The 18,542-nt window shown below is 37.0% G+C and overlaps 1 protein-coding gene across 1 annotated transcript in view; it reads left to right on the top strand.

Moving 5' to 3' along the window:
• UNC13C (unc-13 homolog C) overlaps nt 1–18,542 on the top strand; it is a 709,455-nt gene that overhangs the window by 534,178 nt on the left and 156,735 nt on the right. Inside the window, exon 20 of the mRNA XM_081108846.1 lies at nt 9,852–9,937. Coding sequence (XP_080964972.1) covers nt 9,852–9,937 — 86 coding nt within the window. The remainder of the gene's footprint in view (nt 1–9,851; nt 9,938–18,542) is intronic.

Here is an 18,542-nt window from a genome sequence, read left to right as displayed (position 1 = left end):
GATCACCACTAACCACTCTGCCTGCCTGCCTGATCACACCTAACTGCTTGCCTGCCTGCCTGATCACCCCTAACCGCCTCTGCCTGACTTTATCCCAAAGGATGTCTCAACATCCAGAAGGTTGTTCGGCTGTCTGGTCTAATTAGCATATTACACTTTTATTATTATAGATTGTTACAATTGTTCTATTTCATTATTAGTTAGTGTTGTTAGGCTCTTACTGTGCTTAATTTATAGTAAACTTTATCACAGGAGTATATGCATAGGAAAAAATAGTGTATAAAGGGCTAGGTACTATCCAGTTTCAGGCATCCACTGGGGGTCTTGGAGCATTTCTCACATGGATAATGGGAGACTATTATACATAAGTAAACAGTAAAAATAAAGAAAAAGGACTGTGTTATCCATGCAAAGATAAAGGTAGCTTGAGTGGCTTAGTTAGTGACCTAACGTATTTGAGTGAGACAGACTGATCCATCATATATTAGAAAAGTTTTACAACATATTTAAGACTGTTTTCAACAGTTACAAAATCAAATTGGGAGGTGAAATGTAACCCGTAGGACAATTATCAGGACAAGAAGAGATAATGCATGCAAAGCACCTAGCCCTGGCTTTGTCTACAAGCTCCTCAGATGGTAATTCTCATCTCTCTTCTACTGCCTCCAGCTTCCTGCCCTGCAGTGTGAATCTGAAGACTTGTTCTCCCCAGGTCTTTAGTCAGGAAGTGCTGGGATAGCTTCAGAAATAATTATTTGAATCCAGTAAATTCCACTTATTCCCCCATAGGCATATTACCTAAGGTTTGTAGTCTATTTCTGGCCCTCTACACCTCCTTTGCCACTGCCAGGTGGCATTTTCATTTTCCTACAAATGCTAATTTTAAGTTAACCTGGATCCATCCACAATTTTATTTTGCACATTTAAATTAAATATGTCTTTAAATATCCTAGTTCGTGAAAATAATGCCTTAGTTGTAAATGTACAATTAAAGAAAAAAAACAAAAACAAAAGGAAGAGTGATTGGATTTAAATGGCATTGGTGATCCACTTGTTCTTGGTACAAGAGAACTTAAACACAAAGGGAAAAATTATCACCATGGGAAATGTTCAGTTAGATGAATTCACACTCCAAATGCTTACGCTGACTTTCACCCTTAATTGCAGTGTTATGATATGTTCTAATTTTCCTTGTATATGGTTTTAACTTGACAGGCTAGTTGATCATTTAGTAGTAGAGTCATGCTTAAATAAAGTTCATTCTCCCTGGCTGTTCTCTTCCTGATCCTGGTAGTTAATTGTATGTCAAGTATTCTTAAATGGAGAATACAGTAACAAAAGCTGACTTAAAATTTTAATAGTGTGAAAAAAACACAGCAAACAAAATGTCTCTTGAATTCTGGCTATGATAATGAAGCTTCAGTTGCATACTCAACACACTATAACAACACCGTTGCTTTCTCATCTATGACTCATTTGTAGCAATGAACACACTTTTCTTCAAAGACAGACTTTGCATATCAAAACAATACTTCACATTTAATGAATTCTGATTTTATCTGTTGTGAATAATGAATCAGTATTATCAAATTTTGAGAGTGGTAGATTGCTTTTCTTATTTCACTAAGAGATTTGCAAGACTAATTGGGTTATTAAACTGTTGTGTCTCACAGGATTCAAGGTTTAAAATGTTTATGCTTTCTATTAATTGCTGCAAATTAAAAACAGGAGACATTCAAATAATGTTGGTGTGGGTCGGTTATTTCATTAAACCTCTTATAAATGATAGATTGTTACAGCTGCATTGAAAATGAACACATGAAGCTATACATTTGAAAACTTAATTTGTGTGTAGTAAAACCTCACAAATTCAGACTAGTATGAGAATGGCTTATTTTTTTTTTAAATGTGGATAATTAGTATACATAGTATATATGTACTTGTTTTGCCATGTGTGTCAAATTTATATATAAATTCCTACAGCGTTAGGAAACAGTTGTGGAAAGTTAAAACCTCTTTCAGTCCTGCCTGTATGGTAGTTCGGAATTTATCTATAATTAGCATATAAACTGTTAGTGTGTAGCTAGAGATTTCTGAAGTTTGTGAAACCAGTTTACTCCTGTGAGAACATAAAAATTCCCTCTGTAATCAATTTATTGCCATTAATTTTATTAGCAACTTTTTTTTCTAGGTATTAAAACTAACAAATGTAAATTTCCACTCAGTTTCTGTGGCAATTTTCACATTAGAAATCAATGGAATCTAAATAATACTTTCCTATATATCTCATTTAGAGTTAAAATGTTATTATCAGTAAACATTTACTGAGTATCCACTATGTTCCAGTGGCTGTACAAAGTATTTACATGTAAAATCTATTTAATCCTCACCACAGCCCTAGAAATAATCCCAAATTATGCAAGTTTTATCACCTCCATTTGACAGATGAGGAAATTGAGTTTTAAAGAGACTACTCCCTGCTCCACTGGGCAAATTACTAAATAGCAGGGGAGAAATCAAATCTATATCATTTGGGATTGGATTGAGGTTTAACCACAACATTATACTAGTGTAGATTGTGCAGAGGAAATAACCTGAACTGTGTTAAATTGCAGAAAATAAGCCTCTAGCAAACATGCAGATGGTGTAGATTTCTTAGCCAACTCAAAGAAAAGGCAAAAATACTCCACTGTGGAGTGTGTTGGAACAAAACAACTCTGCCTTTGAATCATGATTTGGTACTGGGTATATAGCACAGATAAAACTTATAAATTTGATGCCAGAGTGAGATTGTGTATTTGCAAATCTACAAAGGAAATTTGGACACAGTGCAAATAGCACTCTTACTGGAATATGGTTATTTGTGGCCTTGTTAAAAGTTGGAAACAAAATGTAGCCAGCTTGAAAAAAATCTGCTATGAAAAATACTAGATGTCTCTCCTCTTGCTCGAAGTACTGATTTGCTTCTTTCGTCTGTAGTATTTTGCTCATAGTTGTAAATTGTTTCTCCTCTCTTTTCCACTACCTGGGTAGGTTTCTAAAAATTGTCAGCTTTGCAGATGTGGCCTCCAGGTTATATCCTGCATTCTGGAATTGTTTAAATCTTGTAGATATAGGAATGACTGTGTACGCATAATTCATATTATTTGGTAGTGAAGAGCTGTTAAATGAAGAAAAAATGTTTTCTAATTTTATATAAAATTGCTTAAAGCAAAATTATATTTTCTTCACTTTTGAACTATAAAACCAATGCCAATAAAATTATAATAGTGTCAACAGTAAAATTATAAAATTTGTTCTCCAATGCTATTACTAGCTCTTAATCCTAAGCGAGCAATAAAACAGTTTGTAGCCATTGTATACATTATTTTTTGCTCTTGTGGTTCAGATATAAGGAAATCACTTTTAACTCTGCCTTAAGTCCAACAGAAGACTTTAGAGTGAGGTGATACTTGATCTGTAATTTGAAGGAAGAGAGTATTTATGATCAAATGAAAATTGAGGAGGAGAGAGAACAGACAGGGAAAAATGATCATCAGCCTCAGATATATTAAGAAATTATAAGTAATCTGGGTGGCTAGAGCATGGACAGTGTTTGAGAGTAGAGACAAAAGTTAAAGCTAGAGCCCTAACCGGTTTGGCTCAGTGGATAGAGCATTGGCCTGTGGACTCAAGGGTCCCAGGTTTGATTCCAGTCAAGGGCATGTACCTTGGTTGCGGGCACATCCCCAGTAGGAGGTGTGCAGGAGGCAGCTGGTCGATGTTTCTCTCTCATCGATGTTTCTAACTCTCTATCCCTCTCCCTTCTTCTCTGTAAAAATCAATAAAATATATTTTTTAAAAAGTTAAAGCTAGGGTCTAGTCATCACTGGCGAGGAAAGTCACAATGAGTTGCAACTTTTCTCTAATAATGAAAGTGTGGCAAGCAATTGATGGTTTTAAATGGTGGCTCCAAATATTATACCCTGTGTTCTCAAAAGGTAAATTAGGTGGTAATACAAGGATGTGATGGAAGAGGAAGGGATGGAGGCAGATAAACTAACAGACTAATGCAATTCTTGAGGCAAGTAAGAGTAAAGACTTGAATTTGGGATGTTACAGTAACAAAAGGAAAGGGACAGGCAATTCCACGGGTATATCAAAGGAAGAATCCACAGAAGAGTAGAAAAGGGAAGATGCTATGGACTGTGGCAGAGTTAATGACTCAGTTTGCTGCCTAGATTTTGGATTAAATACGGGTGTTTGGGTTTTTTTTTTTTTTTTTTTTTGTATGTGGGTGTGTTTTTTTAACTGGCATATAGACTTCAGAAGAACTTGTGTAACTATTAAGTAAATAAATTAGCTTTGAGTTCTGTTTTTCTAGCATAGAATATTCATTATCTCCATAGGTAACAGCAAGCACAACCAAATTTGAAATCAGCATATCATAGTGAGCTCTAAGCAACACTTCTTCTAAAGCAGCTATCAGAAAATATCTCAGACCCCAAAGATTGTCTTCTGCATAGTAGAGCTTAGCAAGTGGTAGAGATTGAGGTTTAGATTTAAATAGGAACTCTTGCATAAATATAAAGGTAGTATTTTGAACTCTAAATATTTTAAGGCAAAATCAGTAGGCAAATACAAAAAAAGTAAGAAAATATAAGCTGTGAAGATATGTTTAATGCTTGGGAATTATTGTTATTGTCATTAAAAGAATAAGAAATAATGCCAAGAAACATAAGCTCAATTTCTGATTCTGCCATTGATTTGTTCCATGTCCGGAGTCTAAAATGAATGTAACAAAGTTATCTTTATGTCTTTTCCAAGTATCAAATATATAGATATAGATAGATATATAATAGATATATAATTGAATATTTTCTTCTTTATTGGAGAGATCATGAGCTTTGAAAAGGCAGTTCAAGTCTCAAATCTTGACCACCAATTTCTCATTTGTAAAATGAGAATAACAACAACAAATAGGAATTTTGTGAGAAATAAATGAATGTTAATTCATCTTTAAAAAACTTGCATAGTAAAATTCCATTTATTTATATCAAAAGAGATATTGCTTAAAAATCTTTGTGGTCACAAAACTAATCTTATTCAGTTTCATAAGACTGTATAAAATAAAAAGTAAAAGTTTCAATTTTTATGTATCACTTTGGTGAAGAAAATAAGTAAAAAACAAAACTAAGACTCCCCTCACCCAAACCTTATAAGTTTTCAGTAATTCAACTAATATTTTCTACACATACAAGCATAGATATTCAGTTAATAATGTTTATTTTATATTGTTCTTTTTGCAAAATATTGGAACACATTCTGCACACTGTTAATCTGTAATTTGCTTTGTTGACTTAACACTGCCTAATAGATATCATTTCATGTCAATACAAGCAGATCTACTAGCTCTTTTTAATAGTTGTATATTATTCTGTGTATTCATACAGCCCATAGAGGGGACTTCTAGGGTACATGAGAGAAGGGTGTGGGGATATCACAGGTATTTGAATAGCATAAAAACTGGAAGCCTATAGTAATTAGATAACTTTTGGAAATCAGGTTCAACCAAGCCCTAATTTTTTCTTCATGTTTTCTAGTTTGAATTTTTTTTTCAGTTAAAAAAAAAAAAAAGAAAGAAAAAATAAAGGTCACTATTATTGCAATCAAAATTTCTTTGAATATTAGAGAGATTGAATATCTCTTTCCCATTGCTTTTGTGTGTGTTTTTCTTTTTAACTTGCCCATTGATCTCATTAGCCATTTTTTCTAAGTTCATCTTTTTCCTATAGGTTTGTGACAGTTCTTTTCCTATGAATATTATTACCTCATTGCCTCTTCTCTATTGAATGTTTTTTTTTCTAATGTGTCATTTTTCTTTTAAATGATAGTTTGGTTTTGGTTACGGTTTTGCCATGCTGAGGGTTTAATAGCACTGATGAGAGCCCTTAAACCGCAGTTCTCCAGGAATGAAAATCAAACTGGACATTGCTTATGCAATTGAGAAAATCCTGAGACTAACAGCTTATTTTTAGATCCCTTGTTTTGAAGTTATCTCATTGAAGCTTCTAGATTAAATAAAAAATATTTTATGTCACTTTCAGATAACTGAGAAGCACAGCTCATCTATTCCACCAATTAACATTTATCCTCCTTCAAAAGTACACACAACTCTTACATTTTTCAAGCGAATTCTGGGAATGCCTGCCCCAGTATATTCTTCTGCGCCTTATACTCTTAGCTTCATTTTGTTCAGTAGTTTTCACTTATTGCTGTAATACTTTTAATTATAACCCATGTTTCTTGAAGTAACATCAACCTTAGGGTAGAAAATCAAATAGAAAAACAACATCCACTTAGTATATTTTTGGCTCTTTGCACCCTGGCTTTGATCTAGCTCCTCATTATCCTCTCAGCTACAGTTTAATGCTCTTCATTCTCCTTTCCTATGTCTTCTCCATGGAACTGTTCCCCATGTTGCTCTTTTTCTGTTCCCCTGTGTATCACTGCCTCCTACAGCATACACCCAGTTTCCTATCACTGCTGGTGCATGATAGCAAAGTTCTGAGTCCCCAAACTTGTTCATGCAGCTTCTTCCCATTTCCACAGAGATCACAGGAGTGATCCTCAATTGTAAATAAGTAGCTGACACAGCTCCTGAGAACCAAGGATGAGCTGTTGTTGTTTTCCAAACACTTGATATAACAAAACCACTGTTTTCCACAACCATCTCTACCTTTTCACCTTGTAGTTTCTTCATGCGACTTACCATGATATTTATATCTATATCTATATCTATCTATTATTTATATTTAATTTATATATGTATATTTATATTTGTGAGATACCAGATTGTAAAGTTCAGAAAGTCAAGGACCATGCCTGTTTTATTAGTATGAAATCTGCCCTTAGCACAGTACACAACACATCTTAGGCCTTCAATTAATAACTACTTATTAGAGAACTAGAGGCCTGATGCATGAAATTCATGCAAAAGTAGGCCTTCCTTCCCCTGGCTACTGGCACTGGCTTCCCTCTGGCACCTGGGACTCAGGCTTCCCTCACAGCCCAGGCTTTGTCCAGAAGGTCATCCAGAAGGACATCCAGTCTAATTAGCATGTTATGCTTTTATTATTATAGATGTCACTTATTAAATGCTAAATGCATTACAGCCATTTGTATTAAACTACCTCTTATTTTACTTCTCACAAATTTATAGTTTTTAAGACTTTTTTCTAAAATAAATAAAGCATTATAAATTTGATTGAAGCCTTATGAGTCCAATTCCCTTTACTTCTTGCCCAAACATTATTATGAGAATAGATTTGATATTTTTATTCCCCTAATTTATTTATATCTTTATTTTATGTGCATGTATTTATTAGAAAAACATGTCAGATATGTGCCAACCTATCCCCTAGAGGCACTGACTGATTTACCTAGAGGCAAAGTCTGAGAATGTGAGAAGCTAGACAGAAAGGAGCTGAAAATGGAGAGAGCTGAATACAAGAACAGGAGAATAATTAAAATTCAGGCTCTACAAAGCAGTGAAGATAGGTGAACACCCCAAGCATAAGTTGAGGTTGTGAAGGGTACATCCTAGGAGGAGGAATAAATATTGGCCTGTGTTGAATGAACCTAGACCAGCAGTGGGCAAACTACGGCCCGAGGGCCGGATCCGGCCCGTTCGGCTGTTCTATCCGGGCCGCGGAGCCGAAAGAGTGGAGGGTTCTCTTGCTCTCCCCTCCGCTCCTTCACCAGCAGCAGTGTTAACATGTATTAGTTCACACAAACACTCCATCCATGCTTTTGTTCCGGCCCTCCGGTCCAATTTAAGAACCCATTGTGGCCCTCGAGTCAAAAAGTTTGCCCACCCCTGACCTAGACCCTAGTTCATCTCTAGGTTATCTCTCACAACCGTAAAACACTACTACCAGAAGAAAACAAATTCTTTTTGAAAGAATAATAACATAATCCAAACACTCAAATTATATGCACATTTTCACACACAAAAAGTCCTTTATTCAATCAAAAAAGAAGCAGGCATTATAAAAGAACTAGAAGCCCATTGCATGAAGATTTGCGCAATAGGCCTTCTGTCTCCTGGCGGCTGGCATCGGTTTTCCTCCGGCACCCGGGCCCCAGGCCTTTGGTCCGGCCACAGCTAGGCTTGGCTTCTCCACTGCGGCCGCAGCGGGGCTTGGCTTCTCTGCTGTGGCTGCAGTAGAGAAGCCAAGCCTCTTCAGTCTTCAGTCTTCATTCTTCAGTCTTCAGTCTTCAGTCTTCACTCCAGCTGGAGCCTTCAGTCTTTGCTCTGCACCTGTCTATGCAAATTAACTACCATCTTTGTTGGGTTAATTTGCATAGTTGCTCTGATTGGCTGGTGGGCATAGTGGAGTGACACCAATTTGCATGTTTCTCTTTTATTAGTGTAGATAATATAGTGGAATTTTGGGACAGATGTTATAATAACTGTGATTATGATTTTTAAAGAAATCCTGAGTGTAAATAATTGATGAACGTACATCTGCGTTTACATTTTAAAATATTAATCAACATCATTAGATAAATTGGGAGATGGTGATTGGTAAGGGATATTTGATGTCATATATTTTGCTTTTGGTGGAAATTTGGGCTGAAATATTTCATATCGTATCAATGGTTTTTTTCTTATTTGAGGTTATATCGAGGTCATATTTACTTAGGTAATAGTTTCTATCTCATTCAGAATTGTATTATTCTTTTTTATTTAGACCCCAAAATATAAATTGATATGAGAGCTATTTGCTCTTTTTTTTAATAATTTTTTTTTTATTTCAGAGAGGAAGGGAGAGGGAGAGATAGAAACATCAATGATAAGAGAATCATTGATTGGCTGTTTCTGGCATTTCTCCTACTGGGGATTATACCTGCAACCTGGGCATATACCCTGATTGGAATTGAACCTCGACCTCCTAGATTCATAGGTCAACACTCAACCACTGAGCCACACCAGCCAGGCTATTTTTGTTTTTTTAACATTTGTCATTTGTGTATATGTGTATGTATACACATATATACATGCATTATATATTTACATATAGTATATTGACATATGCATGCATTATATATTTATATAGTATGTATATGTTAGAAAGAAAATGCTATCAGTCTTACATATTTGCATGGGGTGAGTGTTTACAAGGTAATAAAAAGGCTTGGTATATTCACTGGGCTTGTATTACCAGGAGCCTTATTGCAAGATTGAAAACACATACAGAGTACATGTTCAGCAGCAGTAGGAATCTTGTGTTTAGCCTACGCTTGTTTAATCTAAAACAAAGACTTCCAAGGAGCTCTGAAATCCTGACTAATGGTCTACTATGGGCCATTTATCAGAGGAGTGAGGAATATTTCTTGAAATTATTCATTGTAAGCAAATAGGAAATGAAAATATTTAAGTTTGTTTCAAGAAAATTGTTAACAGGTGAATGTGAGGTGTGGTTTTGGTATTACATGGTATCTGCTACTCAGATTCATCTGATGTATCTTCAAAATTGAAACATATGAAGATGGAGTGTATGAAACAACTGAAGAGTCTCTTTAGACACAAACAAACATTCTAGGACATCCCTCAGGAGCTACAAGCACCATCACATTGTCACTGATCTAATGGAGTCTATTTTCCTGACACCCAATATTGTTTTATCACAACATTCCACTGCGTAGTTTTTTCCTACCTAGGAAAGTTCATAAAGAGAAATCACACAAATAAAAGTATTTATGATCTATATAATAATTAATGTGGTATATAGGTAACATAAGGCACTTTTTGAGGGTTTTTTAGGCACTTTCTTCTTTTTGATACTCTAATATGTGTTTGATTTTAGGTTTCCTCAAGAACTGAACATGGGAAAAATAAGTGCTGAGATTATGTGGACCCTTTTTGCTCTGGATATGAAATATGCACTAGAAGGTAATTCCAAATATCCATTCACATTAGAACACACATTTTATTGAAATCGTTATTTCTTGTTCTTGTTTTTAAATGCAATAATTTATTAATTAAAACATTGATTGTTTAATATGACACTTCTATTTTTTTAAATTCTTTATTGTTTAAAAAATTATATATGTCTCCATTTTCCCCCATTGACCTCTCCCCAGCCACTCTCACCCCCCAGCACATGCCCTCACCCCCCTGGTGTCTGTGTCCATTAGTTATGCTCATATGCATACATACAAATCCTTTGGTTGACTCTTACTCCTCCCCTGCCTTTCCTCTGAATTTTAATGGTCTGTTTGATGCTTCTCTGTCTCTGGGTCTAGTTTTGTTTATCAGTTTATGTTGTCTATTATATTCCATATATGAGTGAGATCATGTGATATTTATCTTTCTCTGATTGGCTTATTTAGCTTAGCATAATTCTTTCCAGGTTCATCCATATTGTTGTGAATGGTAAGAGTTCTTTATTTTTTTAGCGACATAGTATTCCATTGTGTAGATGTACCACAGTTTTTTAATTCATTCGTCTACTAACAGGCTCTTAGGCTGTTTCCAAATCTTAGCTATTGTAAATTGTGCTGCTATGAACATAGGGGTACATATGTCCTTTCTGACTGGTGTTTCTGGTTTCTTGGGATATAGTCCTAGAAATAGGATTATTAGGTCGAATGGGAGATCCATTTTTAATTTTTTTGAGAAAACTCCATACTGTTCTCCACAGTGGCTGCACCAGTCTGCATTCCCACCAGCAGTGCATGAGGGTTCCTTTTTCTCCACATCCTCGCCAGGACTTGTCGTTTGTTGATTTGTTGATGATAGCCATTTTGACGTGTGAGATGGTACCACATTGTTGTTTTGATTTGCATCTCTCAGATGATTAGTGAATTTAAGCATGTTATCCTATTTTTTATTTTGTGAAAAAACTCCATATTGTTTTTAATAGTTGATGCACCTTTTATAATCCCAGCAATAGGGATTATAAACCCTTACCAACAGAAAAGGGTTCCCTTTTCTCCACATCTTCTCCAACACTTGTTGTTTGTTGTTTTACTGATGATAGCCATTCTGACAGGTGTAAGGTAATATCTCATTGTGGTTTTAACTTGTGTTTTCCTGATGATTAGTGATGTTGAGCATCTTTTTATGTCTATTGGCCATTTGAATGTCCTCTTTGAAGAAATATCAGTTCAGGTCCTCTGGCCTTTTCATTTAATCAGAATTGTTTGGTTTTCTTGGTGATAAAGTATGTAAGTTCCTTAGATATTTTGCGTGTTAACCACTTATCGACTATATCATCACAAAATAAAACAAAACAAAAACAACCCCAAAACCTTGTGAACAGTTTAGTTCTAAAAAAGTATTTCTACAATATAGTAAGAAAATTTTCTCAAAGTATTTAAAAGCGATAAGAAGTACATCCATTTTCATCAAATGGTCTAAGGTGCAGGATCACAGTGATTGTAAGATGATGCTCAGATGCAGGACTACCTGATGGTAGTTTATTGACTGAAGCAGGCCATGCTGAGAGTGTGGATATTCATCTGCATGGGCGTGGAAATGGTAGCCAAGGCGAGGCAGGTTAAAGTCCAGTTGAAGCTTGCACAGGGCAATAGCAAGGCTCTTCACCAGAAACTTCACTTTTAATAAATCTAAGTCATACAATGTAAAGCAAGGGAATGCAGCTCTGAGTTTAAAAATCCTCTAAATATTATTTGAGCACTTCCATGTTTAGAGTGAGAGATAGAACCACAAACCAGTCTACGGTTTCTGTCCTTTAGGAACTTAATAGTCTAGTAGGTAATTATCTTCGCACTTTTTCAACAAATATATATTGAGCCCCTATAGGGGTGGGCAAACTTTTTGACAAGGGCCACAATGGGTTCTTAAACTGGACCGGAAGGCTGGAACAAAAGCATGGATGGAGTGTTTGTGTGAACTAATATAAATTCAAAGTAAACATCATTACATAAAAGGGTATGGTCTTTTTTTTCAATAGTTTTATTCATGTCAAACGGGCAGGATCCGGCCCGCGGGCCGTAGTTTGCCCACGGCTGCCCTAGAAGCTAAATTCACATAATTGCACTCAGTGTGGAGGATACAACAATGAACAAGATAGCGATGGTCCCTGGTCACGAGAACTCAGCAGGCCCATGAGCCAGAAAGAGCAAGGAGTGAGGCTGGGGAAAATGATGGGGCCCCGCATGCAAGGCCTTGTACCCCATGGTGAGGTGTGTGACTCTCTGCCTAGTCAGGAGACCATAAAGGGACTTCATCAGGGTCAGGTCTTTCCAGATAAAGCATTTTGACTGCAGGGTGGAAAATAGATTAGTACCGTAAACAGGGTAAGACTGGTTCAGAGTTCATGCCACCATTTTCTAGCATTGCTAAAAATGTAAGCTTGCTACTAAGGGACACAGAAGGAACATAAAGATGTTTTCCTTGTTTGGAAAAAAAAAAAGGTACACAGTAAATTATCTGATCGACTTTTCTGGTAAAGTTTGAATCTACCACCCCACAAATATAGAGATTTAGCTAATCCTTAAGATTGTAGCAGAACTGCTCAGAGGGGCAAAGTCTATATTCTGCAATGCAGTGTTCCTTCTCTGTAGTTTCTATCAGTCCTGCTTTTTCTCTGCCTCCAACCAATCACATCCTTTATACCACTCTGCTCTGGTTGTCTCTTTGGAATCCAACAAGTCTCTTAAGTCAAATGGGAACCACCAGTGGACTAACTGGTGAATTTCTTCAGAGAGCAATTTTGCTCCCCTAGTCCTATCCACTACATTCCTCTGCCTTCCCTGCATGTCTATCAGGCATCTTATACTTCACATGGTCAGTATAGAAGTCTGAATCTCCCCTGGCAGAACCTGCTCCTTCCCTCTGGCTGGCCCCCTTCCCTATTGCAATCATTGGCACCACCATTCGTGCAGTTACTTAAGTCAAACACGTAGGGTTACCGTGGATTCCTTTCTTTTCCCCAGCACACTCAGTTTATTCCAGCTTTGGGCTTTATGCCAGGTCGTCTACTGCCTGGACTTCTCTTTCCACCAATCTTCACAGCAGCTGTGCAGGGCTCCGCTTCATGCCACCTCCTCGGGATCGAACATCATTCCCAGGAGTAACCTTAGTTGAATCCTTAGCATAGCTACGAATTACTATCTTTTATTTGCTTGTTTGTGTGTTTCTGCTTGTTCAATTGAATATTTCTTAACAGTATTCCTCACTGCAATGTATAATTTTGTCTATGATTTTTACCAACATAGCTATATTGCTTAGAACAATGCCTAGAAAATAGAACCTACTCGGTAACTATTTGTTACATAAAAAGTTTACCAGGTGATTCCAAGTCAATGGAGGAATGAAAAGGGCAGTGGTGAAGAATTCCACTTTGATCTTCTTTTGTTATGTGATCTTGGGAACCGTCTGAGAAATCAACAGCTTTGTGTCTCATCGTCCTCACCTGTAAAATGAAAGGTCCACATTGGATCAATGGGCTGGGCCATGGGCAGGGAGGCTACTGCCCACACTTATGAGAAAATTGATTGCTTGGAACTATTCCAAGGTGGCACTGCTTGCCAGGGCACATTGTATTTGAGCAGGCTTATATCTTTGCTTATGTGGTAGCATGTGTGCAAATATTGGGTATTTTATGTTCCCTTAACTTATAAAACTGTGTGTTAATTTGAGAAACGTAAGTGTAATGTTTGTGTTAAAAAATTTAAAGCTCAAAAATTTATTATTTGTTTGAGACAACAATGAAATTAGAAATGTTACAAGTAAAGCATCTGTAACTTTGAACAGATGCTTATGGATTATAAGTTAATAATTTTGTGCAATAACAGTATCCCAAAATGCAAAGATTATATCTTTAAGAATCAGGTCTAAGATCAATGGTAATTAATCATTTTTGTGATTATCTTAGCTCTTTTGGAGACAGTTTTATTATTAGTTTGACTTTTCAAATAGCAGATTTGATACTTAAATAATATACCATATAACTTACCTACTTAAAGTATACAGTCAATAGTTGTTACATTTGCTTATTTATACACATTGTCAAGAAGGCCTGTAAGGGAGTACTTGGATTGCAGTTCATGGTTTATGCATCTTCTTACACAGATGAGAGGGCTTTTGAGTGCAAAGATTATATATGTCATCTTTGTGTTCATTGAATCTTAATATAAATTCAATAGGTGCTTGTTTATTTGACTCAAATATGACAACCCTATACAAAGAGCCTTGGAAACAAGGCCAGAACACTTGCCATGTTCAGACTTACAATTTGTAGTATTGCAAATTGGAAGGCAGCCAAAGATCTGAGTCTGGAAAAACCAGTTTCAGAAAGCTCCGTCATGTATGAGCTACACAACCTTGGACAGTTAATGCATAATCTCTCCAAACTTTAGTTTTCTTTCCTATAAAAAGGTGATAAGAGTTTTCAGGTTGATGTGAGGATCATCTGGCACATTAAATGTACTTTACAGACTCTAAAGCACTGTGCTGGTGGGAGGAGACCATTGCTGTTATTATTAAGGAAGGCAAGGATGTCCTGACCGAGTTCCAAAGCAGGCTCCTTTAGGGGTCATTTAAGGTTTAAACTCCTAGCAGAGTGTTTACAAATGCTTGTGAATCTGTTCACTACCTCTCCCTCCTTCCCTTTCACATAAAGGCTAGTATTTATTGAGTATTTATTATGACAATTTTGAGGATTATAATTTAGTAAACAAGAACTTGGAGGCAATTTATAATACCATCAAAATGTCTAGATGCCTCTAAGTGACTGAAATGTTGACTTGCCAATTCCAATTGACTGCAGGTATTTCATTTATCATCTTGGTATCCACAGAACTTCATTGCCTGGGAGTTCTTATATCAGGACATTCCTGACCAGGGCATTGATTGTATAACATATAATTGTCTTCAAAGTCTCTATTAAAAGCAAATCTTGCAAGGCCTCAAGATAGCCACTAGACAATGGATTAGATCCACAAGATTCAGGTGGTTTCCCATTGATCCTATATAATAAAAGGCTCATACGCAAATGGACTGAACGACAGAATGACCGGTCACTATGATGCGCACTGATCACCAGGGGGCAGACACTCAACACAGGAGCTGCCCCCGCCCTGGTGGTCAATGCGCTCCCACAGGGGGAGTGCTGCTCAGCCAGAAGCCGGGCTCATCGCTGGTGAGTGCAGCGGTGGTAGCAGGAGCCTCTCCTGCCTCCACAGCAGCAATGAAGACTGCTTGGGGGTTGTCCGACTGCTGGCTATCTCCCAAGGGATCCCGGACTGCAAGAGGGTGCAGGCTGGGCTAAGGGACCCTCCTCCCCAGTGCACGAATGTCACACACCCGGCCTCTAGTAATTCCATAAAAGAGCGCTTGGGATGCCTTAAAACACTGGGGTTTTTTTTAGTTGGGGTTTGTGGCTGATCTTCAAATTGCATTCTGAAATTGCATTCACCTTTAGGGGTAGGGGTGATGGAAAAGGGGTGTTGAAGGCATCTGCCAAATTCTCAGATGAATTTTGAATATATGAACAAAAGTCACTGAAAATAAATTAATTGAAAATGATTGTTTTACTTAATTGACTTAGGCAGAGATAGAATTAATTATAATATGTAAAACACAATCATCTTTAAACCGGCATTAGTAAAGTCTCCCAGATCAGTGCTCCTCAAACTTTAGTGGCACTTTAGTGTTCGAAGGCAGATTCTGAATGAGTAGATCTCTGTGTGTGTGTGTGTGTGTGTGTGTGTGTGTGTGTGTGTGTGTGTGTAGGGGGTGATGCTCTTCATTTCTAACAAAATGTGAGATGATGCCTAGGCATCTGGTTAGTGTGCCACACACCGAGTAGCAGTGAGGCTTTAACACTGTTATTAAAGTAATGTATAATTCTGGGCATTCTATCTTTTTATCACCAATCTATTGTCCACTGCTTAGTTATGTTGGATCTCACTAGTATGTGAAGATTCTAAGACTGCCTTTGTAAGTTTTCCTGGTCTCATCATTCCAATAAGCACAACTCTGCCCTCACAATTTTTATGAGCTATCTCCTTTTGGCTTATAAACTTGAATATTTACATATTAAATACTTTCAGAAAGTTCTTTACTCTCCTCACATTTATTTTTTGGCTCTTCTATGAAAGAAATATGCTCTCTTTTTATTACCCTTTATCCAAATACAGGTCTCAGGTCACCCTGTGCATCTAGAACATTGCCCTTGACCTTGTGGCCACAAAGACAGTGAGCATGGTCACATCTCTCCTAATCTTCCTGACTGCCTTGGCTATGCCCAAATAATTGACTTGTTGCCTCATGAATTTATCTCACCTCACTTAGAGTATTCTCATACTTAGCATTTTTCTGGTCTCCCTCATACTTGGTCTGTCTCACACCTCATCTTTCTGGTCTACCTACCAACAATTTTCTGCTGATTTTCAAGTCTACCCTCATAAGTCACTGGTTGTCAATTTATGTAGATCCTCATTTGATAGAAAAGATTGGATTCTGACTAATATCTACAATGAATTAAAACCTCCCTAGAAACAACCAATTGCTTTCTTCTTCTATTTACTATTTTTAGTTTTTCTTAACCAGAATGACAGACATTAATTAAAGTTACATCTCTGTTCACTTCAAAGACTGTGGATGGAGGGAGCAGAGAGTGATTGCACTTTGTAAAGGACTTATATGGCCTCCTTTTATTGCAGCACTGGTTCTCAACCTGTTTGGTGTTTCTCCCCTGCTCTAACATACCTCAGAGGTACAGAAACTGTCCCTGACTGTCCCTGAGGGCTTCTCCACCTCCTCCTGCTCCTGAGGGGTGATGGGGCTCCTGCTTGGTCCCATGTCTGTCAGCAGCCCAGCTCCTGCTGCCGCCACTCGCACCTGCTGCTGGCACCAGCCCCAATTGCTCCACGCCATCAGCGGGTGTGAGTAGGGCCTGCACTGTCAGTGCATGGGAGCAGCAGCAGTGGGAGGGGCCAGGTGGGGGCACAGAGGATGGTCCAAGACCTCCCCCTGTGCCCACCTCAGCCTAGTGGCCCACAGTTCCCTTTCAAGGTGCATGAATTCATGCACTGGGGCTCCAGTATACCATATGATTAATAATCAAGTCATTTTCCTGTTCTTAAAGTTATTTGCTAAGATTTAGCTACTTTGAATATCAGAATACCACAGAGATAGTTACATGCTACTTCAGCAAACATTCACATTCTTGATATAATAAAAGAGCATTGCAATTAATCCAATGGCCTAAGCTAAAAATTGGGAAGACATGGTTGACTTTTTTTCTCTTCAGCATTCATTTAGCAAATCTATACTATAAGCTCTATATAAGCTTTTCTCAACAATTTTCTTCCTATGCTTCTTACAACTGACCTTCATCAGACATATCACCTTTCCTAATTCTGCCTTGAATGATAAGTTCTTCCTTTGTGGATGCCTCCCTGACCATTTCTTAGCATAGCCTGGACTTACTTGTAACCTACTCTCCTTTCTGTACCTGATCTTAGACCTAGTGCTAATATTTTTCCCATACTATACTATATGCTTTAGCTATATCTAAGGATTTAAAGTTTCCCTGAAGTCCTTACATAAGTTTCTTCCTCAGGAAATTGTGCATTATTCCCCTCACCTCACCTAAGCTTTTCCTTACTTGTCATTCCTAGCAAAGACATCTATTCTTCAAAGTCCAATTCAAATGTTACTTATTGTGTTAATTTTTTGTGAGATTCTCAGACAGAAATAAGTACTTCTTTCCTATTTTCCCATAATTCATCCTATGATAACATTTATCCTTGTATTATACTTCACAAATAAAATACATCACTCACAATATCCTAAGCTCATATTCATCTTTTATGAATGTCCCTACTCTTTCCCCTTTCTGACACTTAATAGAAAATGTTGTAAACCAGTAATCGCCTGCATGAATATAAGCCCATGTCTACAAAAAGGCAAAAGCATAGATATCTGTTCCATTCCCAAATTCTAATTTCCAGTTGCAATTCAACAGAATCACACAAACCTGAAGCAATCATTCATACAGAGAAAAATTTCTAAGTCTGTAGTCCCAACTCCCAACAATTATTTTCACCACATGTGGTTGTAGCAGTTTTAAGAGCTTAATAATCATAGATATGGGGGAAGGGAGACTCCAAATACCTTTTATTTACCCACAGAGACTCTATGTGTATGTGTTACTCAGGTGTTATAACAAAATATGACAAGTTTACATGAAGTATAAGCTATGCTTCCTTGGGAAATTGTGAGATAGCTCTTCCAGTCACACTCTGTTCATTAGTCCCTACCTTCGTTTTTATAACATCCCATTAATTTTTATTAACATATCTTTATACAGAATTCCAAGTCTAGATTAATGGATTAAAAAAAAAAAAGAAAACAAAGCTGATACCAGTGGTTAGTAATTCTCAGTGCTCAGTACTGCAAAAAGGAGCAGTTCTATGCATTTACATTTTCAGTGGCAGGTTATATGAATCAACCCACGAACTGAAATATGATTTCTGGATTAATATATTTATTTAGATGAGACTATTTATTTGAGAAATCA

Source organism: Myotis nattereri (assembly GCF_964212035.1).
Source record: "Myotis nattereri genome assembly, chromosome: 1".
NCBI classification, from domain to species: Eukaryota; Metazoa; Chordata; class Mammalia; order Chiroptera; family Vespertilionidae; genus Myotis; species Myotis nattereri.
The sequence above is the reverse complement of the archived record's forward strand: the minus strand, read 5'-3'. Positions and strand labels throughout refer to the sequence as shown.